Source organism: Condylura cristata, unplaced genomic scaffold, assembly GCF_000260355.1.
Source record: "Condylura cristata isolate star-nosed mole 26May11 unplaced genomic scaffold, ConCri1.0 scaffold00007, whole genome shotgun sequence".
NCBI lineage: Eukaryota > Metazoa > Chordata > Mammalia > Eulipotyphla > Talpidae > Condylura > Condylura cristata.
In genome coordinates, this window is record NW_004567108.1 from 49,215,450 (window position 1) to 49,238,028 (window position 22,579).

Sequence of the window (22,579 nt, forward strand, 5' to 3'; positions counted from 1 at the left end):
AAATACTGAACTCTATCATACAGCAGTAATTTGACCAAAAAAATTCTACAGAAGAGCAGAAGCAAAATTTCTTAAAGCTACACTGCTTAAGTGTACAGGCAGATCCACGAAGTACACTGCTGAGGGGAGCAGTGGGTGGCTCAGGAGAGGTCTGCCACGCCATGTGGTCACCTCCGGGGCAGGCAGGGATCGAACTCATGCGGAAGTGGCTTAAGCTTCTTAGTGCAGTGCTTAACCCACTGCGCCACCAGGGAGGGCCAATCAGCTGCAATTTTTGCTGGAAAATTTAACTCCCTTAAACTGGTAACTCTTTAACACCCTCCAAACAAACAAACAAAAATTTCACCAGAAGATGGTGCCCTTGTAATTTGAAAAACCATGAAGAATACTCAAGCAATTCGTTGTACCTACTGACCAGGAATAGTTCAGAGTACAGATCAAAGCATCATCTAAGTGTCTGATAGAGAACCAGATGGAATTTACTGTTATGTGCATGAGTTTAAGGAATTTATAGTGAAAACAGTAATGAAGTATTTGAAAAGGCTACTTACTATAGGGATGGTAAAAATTAAAAAAAAAAAAGCTTTAAAAATCCTCTTTTTATCATAAAGGAAATGATAGGCCAGTATTTTTCAAATTTTTGATCATGACCCACTGTAAAAAGCACACTTTACAATATAACTCAATATGAGCAGACTCAGACACATATACCAAGAAATTTCATTAGACTGTATTCCTTTCTGAAATGCAATGCACCCCAGACTATTACAGTTTTTAATCAGTTTTATTTTGACTCATGCAAATGATAAAGATTTCCTGATCAGAAGCAACCTGTTAGGAGAAAATACTGAACTCTATCATACAGCAGTAATTTGACCAAAAAAATTCTACAGAAGAGCAGAAGCAAAATTTCTTAAAGCTACACTGCTTAAGTGTATCATGCAGTTGTTTTCACCTTTCATCTTTATGTTTCCTCTGGCTGTTGCCTTTTAACTTCACTGTTGAAAATTTTAGGAAATTTCAAATGGAGAAGGATTTGAGGGCTATCTTCTTTTAGTAGCCATAGAATTTTCCTTGTTTAGGACACACGGAGAGTTTTGAATCAAGGTGTTTCGCCCTGCTTGGGCCTGACTGTTAATATTATGATGTGTTTCCAGAAAGTGCTAGGAATGATCTGAGGAGCTATATACTGCCTAGCAATATTAGATTTTTGGAGCTTTAGAAGATGTGCTAAGGACTCTGGTCCCTATTTCTGGCTACTGCTTCTGTGGTATGCAGTTGGGAGTTGCTAAGCAAAAATTAGACATGTAAAACCCATCAGAGAAGGAGAAAGCAGTTCATTCCCATTTCTAAGGTCTGATAAGAATGGATACAATAGGAAAAAAAAAAGATTATGTAGAAAGTATTGTCCTCCAAACATATTATCTAGTAAAGAACAAAAAATTCATATCATTTGTTGTATTGTTTCTTTCTTTACTTAAAAACATTAGGTACACTTGACCTATATTAGTTTCAGATGTACAAATGATTAAGATTTGAATATATTGGGAAATGATTATCACAAAAGTAGTTACCATCAACCACCATACATACATACTTACAGCTTTTTTTTTCTTGTGATGAAAACTCTTAAGATCTATTCTCTTAGCAGTTTTCAAAAATCCACTATAGTATTATTAACTATTGTCCCTTGAGTACATATATGCCACGACTTATTTATTTTATAGCTGGGAAGTTATACTTTTAAACTCATTTCTCCCATTTCGCTTTGCCACCTATTCCGTCTGTTCTTTGTATCTGTGAGCTCCATTTTTATTAGATTCCACATGTAAATGAACTTAGAGAACACTGAAGTTGTCTAGTGGTGGACACTGGCAATGGAGAGTGAATAAGGCTCCAGAAACATCTACCTGAAAATGATCTTAAAGGATTTTACTTGATTATATAGTCCAATGGGACAATGAGGAGGCACTGGAGGGTCAAAAATGTAAAGATGACAATTTTGGTTTTGGTGAATTTGAAATAATATTGAGATCCTAAATGTGAAATAGCGGTGGGGCAGAAGGCTGCTGCATTGTGCTGGTGGGTATGGGCCGACTTTAGAGGTGAGGGAAGGGGCCTGGGAGGATGTGCCCAGGGTGATGGGCCACCTTGTTGCTTTGGTGTCTAACATCAGGGTCTTTTCTGCAAAGACCCTGGGATCACCAGCTTGTCTTTCCCGGAATGTTGCGGTTTTTCCCACCCACTGAATATTTGTGTGTCAGATTATTTATCACTAGATATATGTTTGTTTCTCTTTCCCCAGTTGTTTCATTTTGCTACTTCCTCATCTTATTTTTAACTCCTCTGGGTTCCTTTCTATTTATTTTTTGGCTCTGGTGCTCTGATTTCCTCCCGATTTAGTGTCAATATGATGTGAACTTAAAGAAAAACAAGCCAAATTGATGTGCTTAGAGGATCGAGCCATTCATCCCTTTTCCCTTCTTTGTCTTATTTTTCCTATCGTCCTCTTCCTTTCTATTAATAAATACTTGAGTCATTTAAAAGTATGCGACAGGCATTTCCTCAGCAGGAGATAGGTCCTGGAACAGAAGTTCAAAAACACCGAAGATGAAATATCGAATCTACTGCAGTGTTTCTAGGCTGGAGTCATTGGCATGCAAATATCTCCTCTGTGACTTCTGCCACATCTGCACACCATCTGTTAGCTCCTTAACATTTTTGTGTGCAAATGGACTCATTTCTTGTATTCAAAATGGCTTTTATAAGGGAAAATATTATGACAACCCTGATAATTTATAAACATGTAAAAATATGCATTGAAATGCATTAACTATTGCAACAAAGCTCATCTGTATGGCTGCAAACCACAAGCTCCTAGTGGAGAGGTTGATTGAGAACTGAATTTGGTGTTAAAATGCTATGGAAAATTGTATTCTAACTCTTTGAAATTTTTTTGTATTTAATAAAAATTTTTCTTGGGCACCTTTACAGCACAGCACTCTGAAGCCAGCCATGGGTGCTTCAGTGTGGGTTCCATCCCCAGCCAGGGAGGTAACCTACGTGGTCAGGCAGATTTCTCCTGTCTCACCTGCTGCTCCCCTCAGCAGTGTATTTCAGTAGATCTGACTGTTCTGCTCCCCACTCTGTCTCTGAGGAGTCCTCTCACCGCCCCTGCACCTCTGGTTCTGCATGCATAAATAAATAAATCTTAAAAAAGTCTCTTCCTAGTTTTTTGACATAAGGAGCAATACAAGATAATCTCCCACCTCCCCAAAATTGCCTTTCTTTAAATATTGGGGGGCAGTTTCTTCAGTCTTCTTTCCTCTATGATAAATACCTGGGGTATCCACACTCCATCACAAGTTGCTTCATTACTTTTCTTTCCTTGATTGCCTGTTTACATATAAATTCCTCTAAATAAATTCAGGTTTTGAATCCAGACTTTTCTCTCTCCTTAAAAGAGTCTTCTGAGACTAGACAAAGTTCTCCAGATGAATTCTCACCAGCATAGCATCAGCTGGGTTTTGCTTGCCCTTGCTTTGGACACTTTTTCCCTTGATGAGACCTGACATTATACTGCTTAAAAAAAAATTGCATTCCACTGTTGACTCATATTCTGGTGGTGGTTTAATATTCCAGTCATTTTCACTCCCTTTGGGCTCTTTCTCATGTTATGCCTGTGCAATGGCAAAACATCTAAATGGGAAGATTTTTTCATGTATCCTTATTAAATTTAATTGTGCTGATTGCGCTCCTGTCCCAGATTTTTTCTGAGTCCCATTTTTGTTTTGGTATGTTAACTACCTTCTCAACTGAGGATAAGTGATTTTGGTAAGTTACTGATTACATGTTGAATAACACAAGGAAACAAGCTCAGCTGGGAATTTGGGCTAACACAGATCCAGTAAGACTTTTCCAACAGGGGCCCTGCTAACAAATGGCTTCTTTTTACTTATTCTTCCTCGGAAAACCATGAAAATAATTTGTTTATATAACTTTGGGTGATGTTTTTCTCACTTGTCATGTATTTTCCATAGGTCACTAACCAGTATGGGTCTGGAAGTGTTGTCAGTGCTTTGAGGTTTCAGTTATTTGGCCCTAGAGGCTTGGATGTATTTTAAATGCCCAGATACATAAGTATTGTTTAACTTACATGACTCTTCCGTTTCCTCAGAAATGTTGATTATACCCCTGTGGAATTTGAAAATCATTCTTCTTAATGGAGGAGAAAGAAAGAAAATAGTTTATTTCCTTGCCTTTCTCTTACATCTGTTGTATCTTTTTTAAAAAAATTATTTTTCAGGTCAGAACCCTAGTTTATTTCAGCATCATAAGCATCTTAGCTGCCATAAAAATAAACTCTGACGAGGTTACTGGAGGCTCCACGGTAAGGATGAGGCTCAGCCAGCAAGTGGGGGCCTTAGGTCTGTGTGCCCAGCACTGCTCAGGGATATTAAGTTTGTGCCCTTTTACTAATTGCCTTTAGGGGAAGAGGATCATTCGTTACAAATCTGCTGAATGCCAGTATATGTTCTATTCTGTGGGGATAGTAATATAAAAGACAAAGTCCTTGGTCTTAAGCAATTTATGATATAGTAGAAAATAGTAAAGGAGAAATAATAATTAGAAAAGTGGAATGTGAACTTAGTCCATTTGGTGGGACAGGAGAGGTCTGCTGTGCCAGTTCCATCACTTTTGGGGTTAGGATTTCAACATGAATTTTGAGGGAGCACAGACATTCAGCCCACAGCATGAACAGAGGTATTTAAAAGCACAGGGGCTGGATCAATTTGTGAGTTCAAACAGGGTTGAACAGAACTGGGTTGCTCTGAGGTTGTGGGCTGCATGCTTCAGGGGCGCCATTCATAAACACTGTGACAATGGAATGCAGTGGCTTGAATCCTGGATCCACTGCTTATCCCTCAATTTGTCCACTTATCTGTTGGCAGACATTTTGGCTATTTGATTAGTGCTTCTATGAGCATTCATGTACCTGTGCTTGAATTTGAGGACCTCTACTCATTTCTCCTGAAGATGTTACATTAAATCTTTGGGAGTCCTATGTAACTTCAGTTTTACATTTTTGAGGGACTAGCAAATTGTTTTCTATACCAGCCATACCATTTTACATTCCTACCAACAGTGTACAAAGGCTCTAATTTTTCCATACAGCTGTCAACACTTGTTATTTATTTGCATTTCCCTAATGTATGTCATCATTTCTAATGGCTACAGACTATTCCCTTTTATTGAATATAGTTTATCTAGTTAATTTCCCATTGGCAAATACTGCCGTGTGTCCATCATATTCTCAACGGAGTACAGAACTGAAGTCAGACAGATGATATTAGGCTATAGCATCTATAAGTAATACCGGGGGGGCCTAAGAAAATCCCCTAAACCCCAAACAACAAGTTCCTCAACGGTAAAGTGGGAATAAATAACAGATTTGCTTCATAAGGTGTTTCCTAGGATTAAATATCAGTATGTTTAAGGCCCTTAACACACAGCCATGGATGTGATAAGGCCTCAGGAATGCTAGATGGTTCTATTAATTTCTGTCCACATCCTTGACCTGCTGGGTCAATAGAGTTTATACACACATCTGAAGACTTCATGCACATTGATAAATTGTCCTTTCTGAAAACCAATTTACATCCATCAGCAGCATATACCAGTGTTTGCTTTCAGAATCTTCAATATTAGGGATTGTCATTAAAAAAAAATCATTGTTAGGCCCTCCCTGGTGGCGCAGCGGGTTAAAGCACAGCACAAAGAAGCTTAGACCACTTCCGCATGAGTTCGATTCCCGCCTGCCCCGGAGGAAACCCACATGGCGTGGTAGATCTCTCCTGACCCGCCCGCTGCTCCCCTCAGCAGTACACTTCGTTGATCTGCCTGTTGTGCTCCCCACTCTCTCTCTGTTGAATCCTCTCGCCCTCTGCATCTCTGACCTGTACCCCAGTTCTGTACAAATAAATAAATAAATCTTTGAAAAAAAAATCATTGTTAACATCTCATTAAACTCTTAAATGTATATATTTTATAATTCCCAGTAAAGTTGAATATTTGGGGAGGGCTTTTATATATCTCTTGTGAACTGCTTTTTTATGTCCTATGTACATTTTTCTACTTGATTGTTAAACTAATCTAAATTTCTGTAAGAAACTGTCATTTTGTTAATTTCATTTTCTGTCACTTGCATTTTACTGTTACATGCTGCATGACGTGGCTTGCTAGTATAACATATGAACTTACCAAACTCCTGGAGTTTCTCAGAGGGTGTGGACAGTTATTGAGTGAGTTAGGTATCGGTTTTCCCATTTGTGACATGAAGGGGTTGACTAACAAATCACTGTTTATTTCCAGATTTGAATTTTTATTTTTATCTAGATACCTTGTGTATTCAGTATATAGGATTAGTTTAACTCCATATTTTATGATTATATGCAATACTAATAGCCATAAGAATAACTACATCTTCATCTATCTACTTATCTATCCATCCTCCCACTCACTCACCCACCCATCCAACTATCTATCACCTTGTGCTAGAAGAGTGGTTCATAATTCTATTTACGGCATTTTTAATTTTGCATTATTGAGTCTACTATGAATTACAGCTCTTTTCCTTGTTAAATAGGCATTTGATGCAGTTACGACTACATATTCTAACTTTAAGAGCAACTTCGTGAAGAGGCTGTCGGCTGAGTTTCCTCTTGCCAGCAGCCCAGTTACCACAAGATGGCAGCAAAACCAAACAAGGGACTTGGCAGCCTATTCCTTTGGGGAAGAGCATTTGACCACTGACCTTCTAGAAGCTTCTACATCTGTGCTGAAGATACCACTTGAGAAAGAGATCTTGATTCTAGGTGAGGTTGTAGGTATGCCATAGGCCAGTTTGAAATGCTAAAAAAAAAAAAAAAAAAGAGGATATATTCCTGAGATGTTTGTCTGAGTAATATCCAGGGTCACATTCAGTCAACTGCTTTTCTCTCAGCAAAATATAGATTTTTAATAACTCTGATAAGATTCATGGTTCTTGATAGTCAGGAAAATGATGATGAAATAATCAAGTATGAAGCAGGAGAAGAAAAGTATGAAAGCAAGAGAGGATGAGGAGAAGAGAAAGTAAAAGGAAGGAAGAGGAGAGGATTTGGGAGTTGGGGGGAAGGGAGGGCCAGAGAGAAAAAAAGGAGGAAAGAAGAGAATGAGAAGAGAGTCAAGAAGAGAGGGGAGGGAAAAAAAGAAAAGATGACAGTGAGAGAGTTTGATCCGTGCCTGGGTAGGGATGGGGAATGGGCACCAGTCCTGACCTGGGGGCAGGCGTCCAGGATCAACCAATCAGGCCCCTGAAACACAAGCTCTCTTACTAGAGTATTTAATTCTCATGTGGGCACAGCCTTTTTAATTTCCATCTTTCAAATGCAAAGCTTACTACATATCACCTAGTCACTTAATTTCTGTTCTCTAAAAATCCTAGGCAACATAACTCATTGATTTATCAACATGTTAAAGACAGAAGTCAGCAATAGTGCCAATTTTTTTCTTGGTGACACTGGATACAATGAGGGGCTCTAATCTTGCAGATAGAGGGAGCCCACATCAGTTTTAAACCAACGAAATTACCAATAGGGTTGAATGCAGGAAGCAGTAGGAGGTATTGGGATATAGGAAAGATCCTAGTCTCTTCTAAAAAAAAAACTTGTATCTCATAACTGAAGAGGCGATTTTTTTTTTAATTTTAAAGATTTATTCATTTATGCATACAGAACTGGGGTACAGGCCAGAGGTACAGGGGGGAGTGATGGTGAGAGGATTCAACAGAGACAGAGTGGGGAGCTGAACAGGCAGATCGATGGAGTACATCAGCAGGTGAGACGGGAGAGGTCTGTTGAGCCATGTGGGTCACCTCCGGGGCTGGGATCCAACTCATGCTGAAGTGACTTCTGCTGTGCTTTATCCCATTGTGCCACCAGAGAAGTCCCTGAAGAGGCAATTCTTATGCTGATGGATTTAGAGGGATTTCTGACTAAAACTAGGGCTTCCCTTTTCCTTCCTAGGCCCTAAATTAATTTATTAGGTTTTTTTTTCATTTTAATGTTTTTTTTTAATTTTATAACAGTTAATTATTTAGTTTTTAGAAAGTGAGCATTGCATAAGAAATTATCTGTAAATGGAATTTTACAAGCAAGTGTATTTCCCACTTAAGTGAATTCTAATGCTTAGTAATAATCAGGGATGTAGTTTTCTCAGTGCTTTGCTGGAGGTGGTCTTTGTTTTTGTTCCAGAAGAGTGAACACAGATCCTCAATGTGCAGAGGTTCTTGTGCAGTCACACCCCATGGACAGGACCTGAGAGGCCCCTACTGCCTTAGGCTAGTGGACCTGTGTTGATAACTGGGATAATTATCAGCACTAATGTCTGATTGCCACTTTTTCCTTCTTCTTTGAAGTTCTGAGAGCTGGCTTCTTTTCTACACTTGTCTACAATTAATACAATAAGACAAGTATGCAAACTTCTCCAGGATAAACAGAAAATCTAAAACTATATAGAATAACAGAATATTTCATGTTTGCTTCTTCCTTCCTCCCTTGATGTCATGTATATTTCTTAGATTTTGGACAATCCCAGACTTGATGATTTGGACTTTAGGAACATTAGTGACAGTTTATCAAACCCATGTTTGTCCAAATGAAGAAAGATTGCCAGATGGCAAAGGCAAAGTTTTCCAGTGGCCCCTGAAACAAGCTGAACAAGTGAAATGACAAGGCTTTCAGTAAGGCTAAAAGTCTGGTTAAAGGGCTTTCTCTTAAGCTTCAGAAGAGAAGAGAGGTGAATAATCATGCTGCAAAGAAACACTGGCTCATCTATGAGAAAGTATTAACTGAGAGAGTATTTCACTGACATCATCTCAGACTATTCTTATCTTTCTGCAAGAGGAAGAGGGGGAGGCAAACTGGTTTGCTAATGAACGTGTAGTAAATGTGTATCAATAATCTGAATATCAAGCAACATCCCATAGTGAATTCCTAGTGGGAAGATCCTAGCTGGAGCAAACCAGGTACTCTTTGAACCATGGTTTTATACTATTAAATGGTTTGTTTCTATTCTTCAAGTGTGAAATGTGTGGACTTGTTCTTTTCATGCAGATATAAAGTATTCTATTGCTATTGCAGTTGCCAGTCAAGGGCTTTAGTCTTGGCTTTTCTTTTTGGCTCTCAAGGTCAATGAAGGAGTTCTGAACCCAATGCTTTGAATTGGACCCTGTTCTGTTGTTCCCCCAGGATTTTGGAGACACAGGGCCCATGTTTGCACACTCTGTCTCATGCAAAAGACATAATGACAGACCTCCAGTTAAAGTGATTCTTGCTTTAGAAATCAAACACAGCTAAATGTTTTTCTTCCTCCTCTCCCAAATCCTACAAAGAACCACCAAAGACCCCCATCAAAGGAAGTTTTGATATGGATAATTCTGCCCTCGCATTTTGCAAAGGACCTCACATTCAAGAAGGAGGTTGGAAGGGAATCATTGCCTCAAAAAGTCAGGTAAGAAAAGAGAGAAAATTGAACTCATGTCTTCATAAGCTCAGATCACTGTGTCCAAGTGTGAAGAAAGAGGTGGCTTAGCTGCTCTTACAAATTTATGAGAAAACCATGAATTCCTGGGAGAAAAAAAATGTGAATGAAAGACATATATAGAGGCATTTTTTATAAGAAGTAAAATATCTGACAAATATACAAGAAAGTTTAATTAGTATCAATCAAAACAAGTAAAAATGAGAATCATCAAAAAATTACAGTTGAAAATTCTAATGAAATTATACATACTATGCTGTGTTCTCTCTCAACCAAAAGATCTCTTGCAGTCATATTTAACTTGGATTTCTCAGTGACTTGGATTTCTCAGGATAAGTTCAATTCTTTCTCTGTAAGATGGTCTTCTAAATATTTCCCTATGTCTGTTGTTTATTTCTTCACCAAGTTCCCTTAGTTACTGTAGATATCCTTTATTTCTTATGGCTTTAAGATCTTAAGAATCTTCCCTAAATCTTTTGGGTGGATTAAATGTATGCTTTCAGATTTATAAAGTTCAATGAACAATCTCTAAGGGGATCAATGTGTCATTTAGAAATCTTTGAACTAGGAAAGTGACACATTTTCAAGTTAGGCAAAAGTACTCACTTTCTCTATGCCTCCTTCTGTGTTGGCATATATACCTTGCAGAGGAACAATATAGCATTGTGAATATAAATCTTATTTATCTTAATGCAAATACAATTGAGCACCAATGCAATCATTTTTGTCTTCATAGAAATTCAGGTCAGTTACTTGAGATCTCTCCATCTCTAATGAGTAAAACAATAATAGAAAATAGACTTTAAGATGATTAGTTCAGTCCCATCATATTACAGATGAACAAACTTGAGGCCCAAAGCAAACTAAGAATGCTGAGTTTTGGGTTGAATACTGAGAGTCACCCCCAAGAGAAGTTCTTTCGAAAAGCAGCCTACTAATACTCAACTTTATTATTTGGAGGCAGTTTTTTAATTTCAGAAAGTGCTAAATATATCATTTCAGTTTTTGGAGACTTTGATGATAGCACCAACTTATGATTGAATTGTTGACTAAAAGGAATTTTAGGCCAGTAGAATAAAAGAGGATTTTATTCTAGCTGCAATATCTGTCCTATGGAGTGGTTGGTGAGATTAAAGTAATATACTTACAATGCTCAGGCTGTTTATTAAATGAAGGTTAATTAATCAATAGTAGTCATTATTGTGAACTTCATAACAGCAGGTTTTGATAATGTGGGATCGTTGAATGAATTACCAACTTCAGCTCTATATCAGGCAACATCTGAGATGTACATACATATTTCTAAGGAAGCATTCTCTACATGTGCTTGTGTTCAGAAATGCCCAAGCCAGTTATTTTCAACCCAGAAGGTGGCTCATCAGGAGAGTGAACACCTGCAGTTTTGTGAGCGATCCCACTGCTGCTGGAGAGGTATGGGCCAAAGATTTTCTGCTTGGCTTCTTCTCCCTAGTCTCCTCTCTCCCTGCCTCCTTTATTTAATCTTCATCTTAAAATATATATATTTTTTATTTTCACTAAATCAACATAATGTAAAATTTAGATAATTATCCTAATTCTCTGACTTAACCATCTACTATTCCCAAGTGTGATTTTCTAGAGGTAACCATTCCTAGCATTTCAGCTACCCTCTTCACTCTGTTTTTACACCTATTTTCTTTCTTTCTTTCTTTTTTTTTAAAGATTTATCTCTTTAGGGTCCTCCCTGATGGACAGTGGGTTAGGATGCAGCACTGGTTCCCAATCTTTTGTATATTTTTCAATGTACATAGATGTTTGAGGCAAATGTCAGCGGTAATATGTCTCACTGACTGAATTTTAAAGTATTCTACCGGCAATAATAGTGGCATTAGTGAATCTTTAATTTGTAATATGGGCTGCAGAAAGATATAACTGTCTATTTTCAATATAAAAGGTAAATGTGGTTGAGAAAGAACAAAACAAACAATTGATTGTTTAATTTGCAATTGTTAACTGCAACTGATTGACTATCAGTCAAGTGGGAAGAACGGGAGCTTAATAATACTATACCTGGATCTCCATCTATTCAGCTTTTCTTTGATTCACATTTTATAGTTTTCTCCATATAGGTCTTGTACTTATTTGTTAGATTTATACCTAAGTATCTAATTTTGGGAAATAGTAATGCAAGTGGTATTAAGTCAGACTTGGTCAGACAGCTAGTCATGGGTTAGACAAGAAAAAAGTGCCTGTGTGCACTGGTGAGAGAGCAGCATCAGTGAATCAACAAAAGTCTGGGAGGCAGACTTGTTATTGTCCCAGGGAGGAAAGAATCCAACCTTGAGACCAGAGTTAGAACAGCAAGAGATTTATTATCAGACAAGAAGAGGACAGGAAAGCTTTCTAAACAGAAAAGGGTCCTTAGTGAGCAGCTGCCAAAGAACCAAGAAACAGGAGTTTATATGACTGTGGAGAGCGGGCTGGGGCTTAGGTACCTCTGCGCTGTGTCCCCTGTTGATTGGTATAAACCCACTGGGCATTATTAATTCTGTTTTCCCAGAATGAGCTTTTGGCCATTTCTCCAGAATTGTGTTGGTTTTCTGAACATACAGTTTTCCACCAAGTTGAGGCAGTCTCAGCCTGACAACTGCCCACCCAACCTGACCTCCTCGTTCATTTTTAGTAACTTTGCAGTACCGCTACAACTGCAGGTCTTCAGAGCTGACACTGAGGCTCTGAGTGACAACCTGACCGCTTGCTGTGATGCTGTGTGCTTTTGTCAAAGCCATCTGGTCACAGAGGCCACAAGTTCTGTGGGTGGGCTCACTTCCTGTCAACCATAAGCAGAGTGGTTTAAGATATAAAAAACAGCGGCTTGTGGTTTAGACTAATTGGGGTCTTTGATGAGAATTAAAGCCAAGCTCAATCTATAACCCTGACCTCAGCTAGTCATGGGAAAGACAAGCTAAAAATGCCTGTGTGTGCTAGTATAGAGTGAGAGAGCAGAATCAATGAATCAACAAAAGACTCAAATGGGGGTTAAATTTATCTTAATTGTTGACTCAATAGATACATATATACGTTGATATGCAAAAATTGCTTTCATTTAAAAAAATATAATTAAAAAATTACTTTCAAAATTACCACCCTGACATTTATGTGCTTTTTATTAGAAAATGCCATTTCTATTTTTACAAGTATAAAAATATATTTGTTTAATTCCTATGTCTTCTTTTCCCCTTTCCTCCTTCTACAATTTCTAATTCAGTTTTATTAGGATCAGGATGACTCATCCTTTTTCATTCCATTTTCTTTTAATGCTGCAAGGATAAATATTATGTTTACAGGATCACAGCAATATATAGAACTGTTTGTTTCTTACAGGCTGTAGAGATGGAGGCAGAGACGAGACCTTCCATCTTAAAAGGTGCAGTGATACAAACTACTCCATATACCAACCAGAGGTGAAGATTCATCTCAGTGGCCTTCGAAATGACTACTGTAAGTTATTATTTAGATTGTGAATTTAAAAACTGAATGACAAAATGCTTTCTGTACTCAGCCATAAACTTGAAATTCAATTCTTGGAAAACCAACGTATCTTGTGCTTTTTGTTCAGATAGTTGAACCTCAAGTATTATTACTATAGTTGTTTTTCCCTTGTGCAGTTTTCACATTAGCAACTGTTGTTGCTGGTGGGATGTGAAGAATACACAATTTGCTTAACTGTATGAGAATGAACTGTACAAATGGTGGCCTGTTCTTATGTAGATTCTACACATGGGTAAATCACATTGCTTCATCTTGTTACATGTCTAGTTTATAATCTAGATAGTTGGGAAGACAGTCTTATCCCACATGGATCCACCATTTTGCCAATGTATAATTTCAATAATAAATTTAGGGTCTAAGGAACTCTAGGACTATAGGAGATCAATGGTCTTTGGAGTTGTCCAGAAAGACTTCACAGAGTTATTCAGACTTAAGCTGGTATTAACAGTTTAACTTCTAAGTGTTCGAGGGGAGAAGAGAGAACATTTCAGTGATGTCAACAGTGTTAAAAAAGGCAGGATGTTGGTTAATCAATGTTCTGTTTGGACCATAGTCTAGGTTGAAACTCTGTTGGTGTTTCAAATATTGGTTCAATTCACAGAAGCTTTGCTAAGCTGATCTGAGTTCATATCCTGTTTTCATGATTTAGAAGTCAGACTGAGGTGTGTGTGGGTTCATACACTCACAATACAAGATGCCTTTTTCTGGCTCTCTTCACTCTTGGATTCAACCACCACAGCTACTTTTTCCTGTTTCTTTTAGCCAGGAAGGTGCCTTCTGCAAGACATCTTTCAGGTCTATCATTTTCATTGTTGGTTCCACCCTCAGGGCAAAGCCATCTGTGAAAACAGTGGGAAACTCACCCTTAAGCTGGTTGTTTCTTCAAATATTTTTTAAAAGAAAACTTTATATTGAGATATAATTAACAAATCACATTTTATTGGTTTTAGGTATGCAACATAATGCTTTGATATCTGTATGTACTGTGAAACAATTGCCACAGTAAGTGTAGTTACCAGTCAGTGTCTCCAAGTTTTGATTACCCAACTTATTTTATCTGATTTTACATATTTTCCAGAGTGCCAAGTATTTGTTCTTGGTATTTTATTCAGGGTTTGTAGTATCATTAGTGAGAGAGATAGTTTTCAGGGGCTTAGACAATTTAATTGAAATAAATGGTGTGCCTCATAATGTTGCACCGATAGGAGTTTCTTATAAGAAGTAAAATAGGGTGAATTTAACATGTAGCCTTAGCAGTCAAAGAGTACATAGAGTATGAGCTAAAGAACATTAGTAAGAACTTTTAGGTATCATAAGTAAGTCAATGAGTACCATTTCTAGATATACTGTAATTGGTAGCTTTTTAGGGTAGAAATGATGGTAGAATTTTTGGCATGGATATCCTAAGTCAGAGCATATCTCCATAAGAATAATTTTAGTGACCTGTTAGATAAAATCTATGTATAATAATAAGGAATGATGAGACTTTGAAGTTCTCTAACAGCTTCTAACTAAGTATTTGAGCATGAGTGGTAAGTGTTACTGCTTAGTGGACTGTGAATGTTGTTACCAGAGTCTGTTCTACTTTCCATTTTTAACTTCCAATGATCTGCTTGGATCAATGATTTTGTTTTCCAGTTACTACAGGGAAGGTATCATTTTCCTTTACCAATAGAAAGAACTGAAAATATTTTATTTTGTTATACAATTACCCTAATTTGAAACACTTTTCTTATAGATCTGAATATCCTAGATTGGAATTTTGAAAATCTTATTGCTATAGCCCTTGGATCTTCTGTATACATCTGGCATGGGGAAAACCACAGTGTGATTGAAAATATAGACTTGAATCTCACTTGTAACTATGTATCTTCAGTGTCCTGGATTAAAGAGGGAAACTGTCTGGCTGTTGGCACCAGTGATGGAGAAGTGCAAGTATGGAATAGCTTTTTAAAATTTCTAATCATGTACTCTGTATAATTTCTAGATAAGTAAAATTAACTTTGAACAGCATGTTAGAATAAAGGAGAGTCTCTGTATTAAGTGAAATATACTTGAAGCTGTAAGGAGAGAACAATGCTAAGTAACTGCCTGTTCATTGTTTCAGTTATGGGATGTGCTCACTAAAAAGCGTCTGAGAAATATGCTGGGTCACTTGTCTGTAGTTGGGGCTCTCAGCTGGAATCACTGTATCCTCAGCAGGTAAGAAGCATCTGTTGGGACCAATTTTACTTGTGTCACCAGTTGACCATGGGGAATGAGTGAATAGAGCTATAACACTTAAAGGCAAACTCAAAACCAAAATCAAGGCAGGTGTCTTTCTATGTATCATCAGGCATCTCTTTTTCCTAATAAACCTGCCCTTTTAAGATGCAAAAAACAAAAACAAAAACAAAACACCTGCCGAAATAAAGCAGGACATTACTTAGTGTCAGCTCCGACCTCACCCACATAGGTGTTCATGTTTTCTGGGGATGTTCATACTACAGGGTCACACGTGCGTGGGCTGTACGTCCAGTGCGTGCATACTGGAGAGTGAGGTCAAGTTCACTAATTTGTTCAGATAAAATGTAAAACTCTTTAAGCAAATAATTTCTCTGTAGCAAGTTATACCTACCAAAGAGACATTGAGCTGGAATCAAATATTTATTAACATAAGTACTGATAATTTGAGCTATATTAAAATTTCTGCATACATTTCCAGCTCAGAGACACCCCCCCCCCGCACCCCCCAACCCCAGAGGTCTTGTAGCTCCAGCAGTTCAGAGATTCTCAAACTGGAGAAGGCATCATGGTCACCTGGCGGGTGCCTCACCACTATCAGGAATTTCTGACTCAGTGGGGCTGAAGGGTGCTCATAATTTGCATTTCTAATTTCCCAAATGATGCTGATGCTGCACCATTTTGAAACCTACTGGTTTAATCTATGTGCTTCTTTTTAACCAGAAAAGTTAAATTTTGGTCTTCCACCTGCCCTTTTACCTCTGGCAGCGGATCGAGGCTGGGCCGTGTGCACCATCACGACGTTCGGGCAGCCCAGCACCTTGTGGGAACCCTTCGCCACCAGCAGGCTGTGAGTGCCCTGAAGTGGTCCCCGGATGGCAGGCTGCTCGCCAGTGGCTGTAGTGATGGGTTGTTGACCCTGTGGCCCCATGACCCAGGAGCAAATGCACAGCTTCAGCCCCTGAAAGTTATACCCCAATCTACAGCAGTCAAGGTAATAAACCCAACACCTCTCTCGATTCTCCTCTACTCAGAGACCACTGGTTGTCCTTCCCACACAAAAACAAAGACATCAAGCCTAGAGTTTGGGCTTTTCTTTCCTTAGTTTTGTTTTGGATTTTGCCATCACTTTCCTGGATGATAGCTCTTGTGTCAGATTTTGGTAGAGAGTAATTGAAACCAAAGTTAAGCTTGAGTTTAAGCACCTCCCCCAATAAAAACCCAACACAATATATGTATACATACGTATACACACATACACACATACATACATACATATATATATATATATATATATATATATGAATTTTTTTTCCTCTTTGAAGAGTTGGCTATATTCAGCTGTTTGCAACTATTGGCTGGGACTAGGTTCTTAGATAATGTCTGCAGAGCCCTGTCTCTTTGACTCTTGGCTATGCCTGTCTCTGTTTAGTTTCGTTCTTTGGTCAGACTCTGTTTGGGGGCATAATGGCTCTTGGCGATTTCAGATGCAGATTCTCCCACATGGCATTTGCTTACGAAACCATCTTTCCTGATAACTGGTAGAAAAGTCCCAGTGAGGACTCTGGGCTGGCTCTGGGATGGCTTTGGCCATGCTCTCATTTCTGGGTTGATCACTGCTGCCAGAGAGATAAGCACATTGACTGGTCAGGCCTGGGCCGTGAGCTCACACCAGAAAGGGGAGCCACGACCAGCAGGCTGAGGAGCCGGCTGTAGAGGTAAATCAGTGCTCTCCCATGTTTGCACAATCATTTCTCATTTCTCTCTATTTCAACTTTTTAATTCTGGTAAAAACGTTCATGCTTTTATTCCTTGATGATTTAGTGTCACGTATTTCTTGGCCTCGAAATAGTCCCAGGATATTTATTGTTCCTAGAACTGTTACAGGGCACCCCAGTGTGAACTGAGCCGCCTGTCTGTGGTGCCTCACCGGTGCACTTAAAATTCAGTTATACTGGCCCTCCCTGGTGGCGCAGTGGGTTAAAGCACTGCATTGAGAAGCTAAAGCCACTCCTGCATGAGTTCGATCCCCGCCTGCCCCGGAGGTGACCACATGGCGTGGCAGACCTCTCCTGACCCACCGCTGCTCCCCTCAGCAGTGTACTTCATCGATCTGCCTGTTCTGTTCCCCACTCTGTGTCTGGTGAAGCCTCTCACCCTCCGCATCTCTGGCCTGTACCCCAGTTCTGTACAAATAAATAAATCTTTAAAAAAAAAATTCAGTTATACTGCAGGCGCACACAAAAACATCAAAATGGGTTTATTTACAAGAGGGGAAAAGAAAAGGAAACAACTGGAATATCTTACCACCTCAGCTGACTTGGAGTTCTGGTAACAAACTAATTGAAAGCCCTGAGTCATGTGGTCCAGAGAGCTGTTTCCCCGAGCAAAAGAGAGAGATGAAATGGCGTCCTATTTATCCCCCAATGTCCCAGAATGCCTGCTTACCTCTGCCCTTGGATCCTCGCAGTTCTCTCCCTGGTACTTCTGGGAGTTGTAGTTTTCAATCACCGGAGTAGGGAGTAGAGTCCAGAAAGCTGGAGTAGGGGGTGGAGTCCACAAGACTGCAGAGTTCCTTTAGGACATCCTTCCCATTAACAGAACTAATAATAATTCTACTTTAATAACTATAACTATAAGCACATTTATTAGAACAAGAGATTAAAAGTTATTTGGAGTCTTTTTTTTTTTTAAAGATTTATTTATTTCTGCATGCAGAACTGGGGTACAGGCCAGAGGTGCAGGGGCAGTGAGAGGATTCATCAGAGACAGAGTGGGGCAGAACGGGCAGATTGACGAAGTACACTGCTGAGGGGAGCAGCGGGCAAGACAGGAGAGGTCTGCTGTGCCATGTGGGTCACCTCCGGGGCCGGGGACTGAAATGGCACTGAAGCAGCTGCGGCCAGCTTGCAGTGTTGCATCCTTACATGTTGCACCACCAGGGAGAGCCCTGGAGTTTATTAATATAGTATAGAATGTATAGTTCTTTCTACTACTGTGTAGTACTGGCCCAGGAACTCTGGTTTGTTGTTTTTAAGTTGATAAGATATTGAGAATGATTTTAGATCAAAATTTTCATTACTAATGATGTGAAAAAAATCTAGGGAAAATGTATGTAAAACATACTGTCTGCAAAGAAAATACAATAGCAAAGTAAAGCAAAACCAATTACTAACATGAAAAATCCTAGCCAAATAAACTTATCTTAGAAGCCTCATTGACAGAAATCCAATAAATTGACCTGAGAGAAAGTTCCTGGGATCTTAGCAAGCCAGCCCTTGTGGCAGCTAATACCTAGGGAATTGCAAGGATTGTCACTAATGTCCCTTCACAATTCCCACCACTAACCAACTGATAGAGCAGAAATGGACTTTAGAGTTGACTTCTGTATGATTCTGCTTATGGTGGAGCTTCCAGTTTTGTACAAACAGCTTGGGCAAAATTTAGAAGTAGTGTATTTAAGAACATGATTACTAATAATTTTAGCTCAGTCAGAAAGCAACTGAAACTAAATTTGCTGGGTCTCTAGCATTTATTGGCTGGTCAGGCATCCTTCCCTCTTCAGCTTCTCCAATTGTTTATTTATTTATTTATTTATGCATACAGAACTGGGGTACAGGCCAGAGGCATAGGAGTGGTGAAAGGATTCACCAGAGACAGAGTGGGGAGCAGAACAGGCTGACTGATGAAATACACTGCTGAGGGGAGCAGTCGGCGAGGTCTGCCACACTATGTGGATCACCTCCGGGGCGGGAATTGAACTCATGCTGAAGTGGCTTTAGCTTCTCAGTGTTGTGCTTTAACCAGCTGTGCCACCAGGGAGGGCCTTGTTTGGTCTTACATCCAGTCTTTAACCCTACTTTAGATTATATTTTATATTTCTGTTAGATAGTGGTTTTGTTTCATTCTTTTTTTTTTTGTTTGCTTTTCAAAGATTTATTTATTTTTACTTATGCATGCAGAATGGGGGTACAGGCCAGAGGTGTGGGGGGTGATAGGATCCACAAGAGACAGAGTGGAGAGCAGAACAGGCAGATGTACTGAAGTATACTGCTGAAGGGAGCAGCAGGATGTCAGGAAAGGTCTGCTGTGCCATGTGGGTCACCTCCCTGCCCAGGGATCAAACTAGTGCTGCAGTGGCTGACGATAGCTTCATAGTGCTGTGCTTTAACCTGTTATGGCACCAGGGAAGGCCCTTGTTTCATTCTTTTGCATGTGGTGTTTCTCAACAGCTTTTGTTTAGGATGTGTTGAATGTAGTTTTGCAACTGTATTAGTTATTTAACACTGTTATCATAATTTGAGGAAGAGCCCTATTGAGGTGCCTTCTTCTCCAGACGTGATTTATAGTCCGTGGGGACTAATTACTGGAGAGGCTGTTGCTCCTGCCTTTGGTTGGAGACCCAGGAGAGCTATGCTGGGTGTAGAACTCTGGGACTTCAGTTACCAGAGAGCATTGCACTCACAACTTTGCCTTCTCTAAGTTGACTTGCCAGTGTGATGATTTACTACTTTAAAGGCCATGGATTGGTGTCCCTGGCAGTCTCCGGTTCTTGCTATTGGAGGAGGATTGAAGGATGGGCGTTTACACATCTTGGACATAAATACTGGACAGAGCATCCAGACTCCAACCACTAACTCACAGGTAAATTTCCCCTCTAAAGTTCACCTTCATTCTGATCTAGAATCTTGTGAAGATAATTTGTGAGAGAGCACAGGACCTAAATATGCCTTAATGTACCTGCTGAGTTCAAAGGTGTTTCAGTTCAGGTAAGACCTCTTTGTGAACAAGTGAAAAATGAACTTAATTTGTTTTCTTTTCTTTTGTTTTTATATGTCCTTTCTTTTCTTGCCACCATTTTGACTGTGAAACTTAAGATAGCCTGGCTACTTATGGCCAATGACATTAGTACATTTAAGTTTCAAAGTTCATTGCACTTTAGCCTATTTATATATTTAGTTCTTTGTGGCTAGAGTACATGCAATTCCTCTATCATCCTAATCATAAACATGTTTTAGAGGGTGGATGGAGAGACACAGAATCAGTTTAAAACTCATTTATAATGAATCAGAAATTGACATGATTCTAGTTTTTTGGATCACTGTTACAGATTTGTTCCCTAATCTGGCTACCAAAGACAAACGAGATTGCAACTGGTCAAGGCTCTCCTCAGAGTGACGTGACTATGTGGGCCTGTCCTGAACTAGACAAGTCGGGTGGATTTTTTGGTAAGTATTGATAAGTGACTGAATAAATGATATATGCTTTTTAAAAAATGACTTATTATTGGCAGGAAATGCCCAGAATGAAATATTTTCTTCTTCTCATTAGAGAAGATAGTCAATTTTGGCTTCTTAGAGGTCACTTGTAATTGCTTGAAATACTCAGGTCAGCAGGACTCTGGTCAAGTTGATTTCAGAAATGCTGCCTGTTACAGCTTCTTATCCCAAATACTTCTAATCTGTAAATAACTCTGATATTAACCTGGACCTCCCAAATTAATGTGAACATTAAACACTTTTATTTTTCAATGTAGAAAAAAAAAATCATGTAGGAACAATTGTTCCACAGAATGTTCTTTGGGAAGTGATCAGTTGTATAAAAGGTAGGTGTGTTGCTGTTGGAATTCCAAAAGTAAGAGTTCATGTATGCTTTATGGATATGTCCAACTAAGATATATATATTTATTTGATTTGTCTCTTGAAACATATGTCCCAAGGGGAAGACTTTTGGGGGCTAATAAAAAGACTGGGGTGAATGGTAGGAGCAGAGAAATGGCAATTCCTGGGTGAATTGGGGAAGATGGAACTTATAATGGTATGGGGTACATGGGCTGTGGTGGGCTAGGAAATGGTCCCCCAAAGTTATCCATGTCAAACCCCTGGATCCTGTGAATGTGACCTTATTTGGAAAAAGGGACTTGAGATGCGATCATCCTGGATTATCCAGGTGGATCACAAACTGTTATAAGAGATGTGAAGAGAACGGACACACAGAAGAAGTTCTGTCACCACAGAGGCCGAGACTGGGATAATGTGACAAATCAAGAGTGCCAGTGGCTGCCTAGATGAGGCAAGGAAAGAGTCTCCTTAGGGAACTCTACCTGGTGCTCCTTGATTTGGGGCTTCTGGTCTCCTGAGTTGTTTAAACTCACAGAGTCTGTGGTAATTTGTTGGCAGCCGATGAAAACAGTCTAGACATTGAAGCAAAATCTCAGCCATTCAGGATCTTGTTCAGAGTCAACTCTGACTGCCATTACCTCAGTGAAGACACAGTAGGGGCACCAATTCTGAAGGTGGCAGGTTTTCCAGTACCCTAATGCTGGGATGTGATTTTGGCTCCTCCTCTACCATGACCTTGATAATGGGTATCATGAACTGTTTCTCCTTCTTCTGACAGGCCACAGAGGCAGAGTGCTGCACTTGGCCTTGAGTCCAGGCCAGACCCGAGTGTGTTCTGCTGCCGCTGATGGCACAGCCTATGTCTGGAACTGCTGCTAGCCTCCAGTCTTGCTGAACTTCAGCTTCCTCCTTGCTTAGTGAGAATAACCACACTGATCTTGTCTTTTCCATGGGGTTGTTGAGTATCCAATGAGATGAAGTGCTTTTCCTGACTTGAGAGTTTGTTCTCTTTCCTCACGTGATTTTATTTACTCTGCTCTCATTGTATTTCCCAGAGGTTGTCTTTGACACTCTACCTTCTCCTCTTTGTTCTTCTTCTTCCTTCTCCTCCCCACTACATCAGTGAGAGACACATGGGAAGCCTGAGTGTGGCAGACATTTTTGTACCTTGCTTTTGTTCCTTTCCTCCCAGACTTGCTTGCCCCCTTCTGCCCCTTTCTTATGATTCCCCACCAGCAGGTGTCTTAGACTCATTCAACCTTTCAGTCCTCCGCATCTCACTTCAGACCACCCCTATATAGCTGGTCATTTGCCCAGGAGTGGGAGGGTAATTTGGGGTGTTTTATTTGGAATGTTATTTCTTCCTCTCTTTCTATGCACACTAATCCTATTAAAATACATTTAAGCGGGTCCTCCCTGGTGGCACAGCGGGTAAAAGCACAGCACTAAGAAGCTAAAGCCACTTCAGCATGAGTTCAATCCCTGCCCCAGGAGGTGACCCATGTGGTGCGGCAGACCTTTCCTGACCTACCCACTGCTCTCCTCAGCAGTGTACTTCATCAATCTGCCTGTTCTGTTCCCTATTCTGTCTCTGGTGAATCCTCTCACCGCCTCTGCACCTC

The 22,579-nt window shown here is 39.6% G+C and overlaps 1 protein-coding gene across 1 annotated transcript in view; it reads left to right on the forward strand.

Moving 5' to 3' along the window:
* CDC20B (cell division cycle 20B) overlaps positions 1 to 21,836 on the forward strand; it is a 33,537-nt gene extending 11,701 nt beyond the window's left edge. The window contains exons 3-12 of the mRNA XM_004678464.1: positions 6,647 to 6,887; positions 9,434 to 9,552; positions 10,920 to 11,013; positions 12,946 to 13,062; positions 14,852 to 15,048; positions 15,221 to 15,315; positions 16,105 to 16,330; positions 19,855 to 19,980; positions 20,447 to 20,564; positions 21,736 to 21,836. Coding sequence (XP_004678521.1) covers positions 6,647 to 6,887; positions 9,434 to 9,552; positions 10,920 to 11,013; positions 12,946 to 13,062; positions 14,852 to 15,048; positions 15,221 to 15,315; positions 16,105 to 16,330; positions 19,855 to 19,980; positions 20,447 to 20,564; positions 21,736 to 21,836 — 1,434 coding nt within the window. The remainder of the gene's footprint in view (positions 1 to 6,646; positions 6,888 to 9,433; positions 9,553 to 10,919; positions 11,014 to 12,945; positions 13,063 to 14,851; positions 15,049 to 15,220; positions 15,316 to 16,104; positions 16,331 to 19,854; positions 19,981 to 20,446; positions 20,565 to 21,735) is intronic.
* Positions 21,837 to 22,579: the final 743 nt, after the last annotated feature.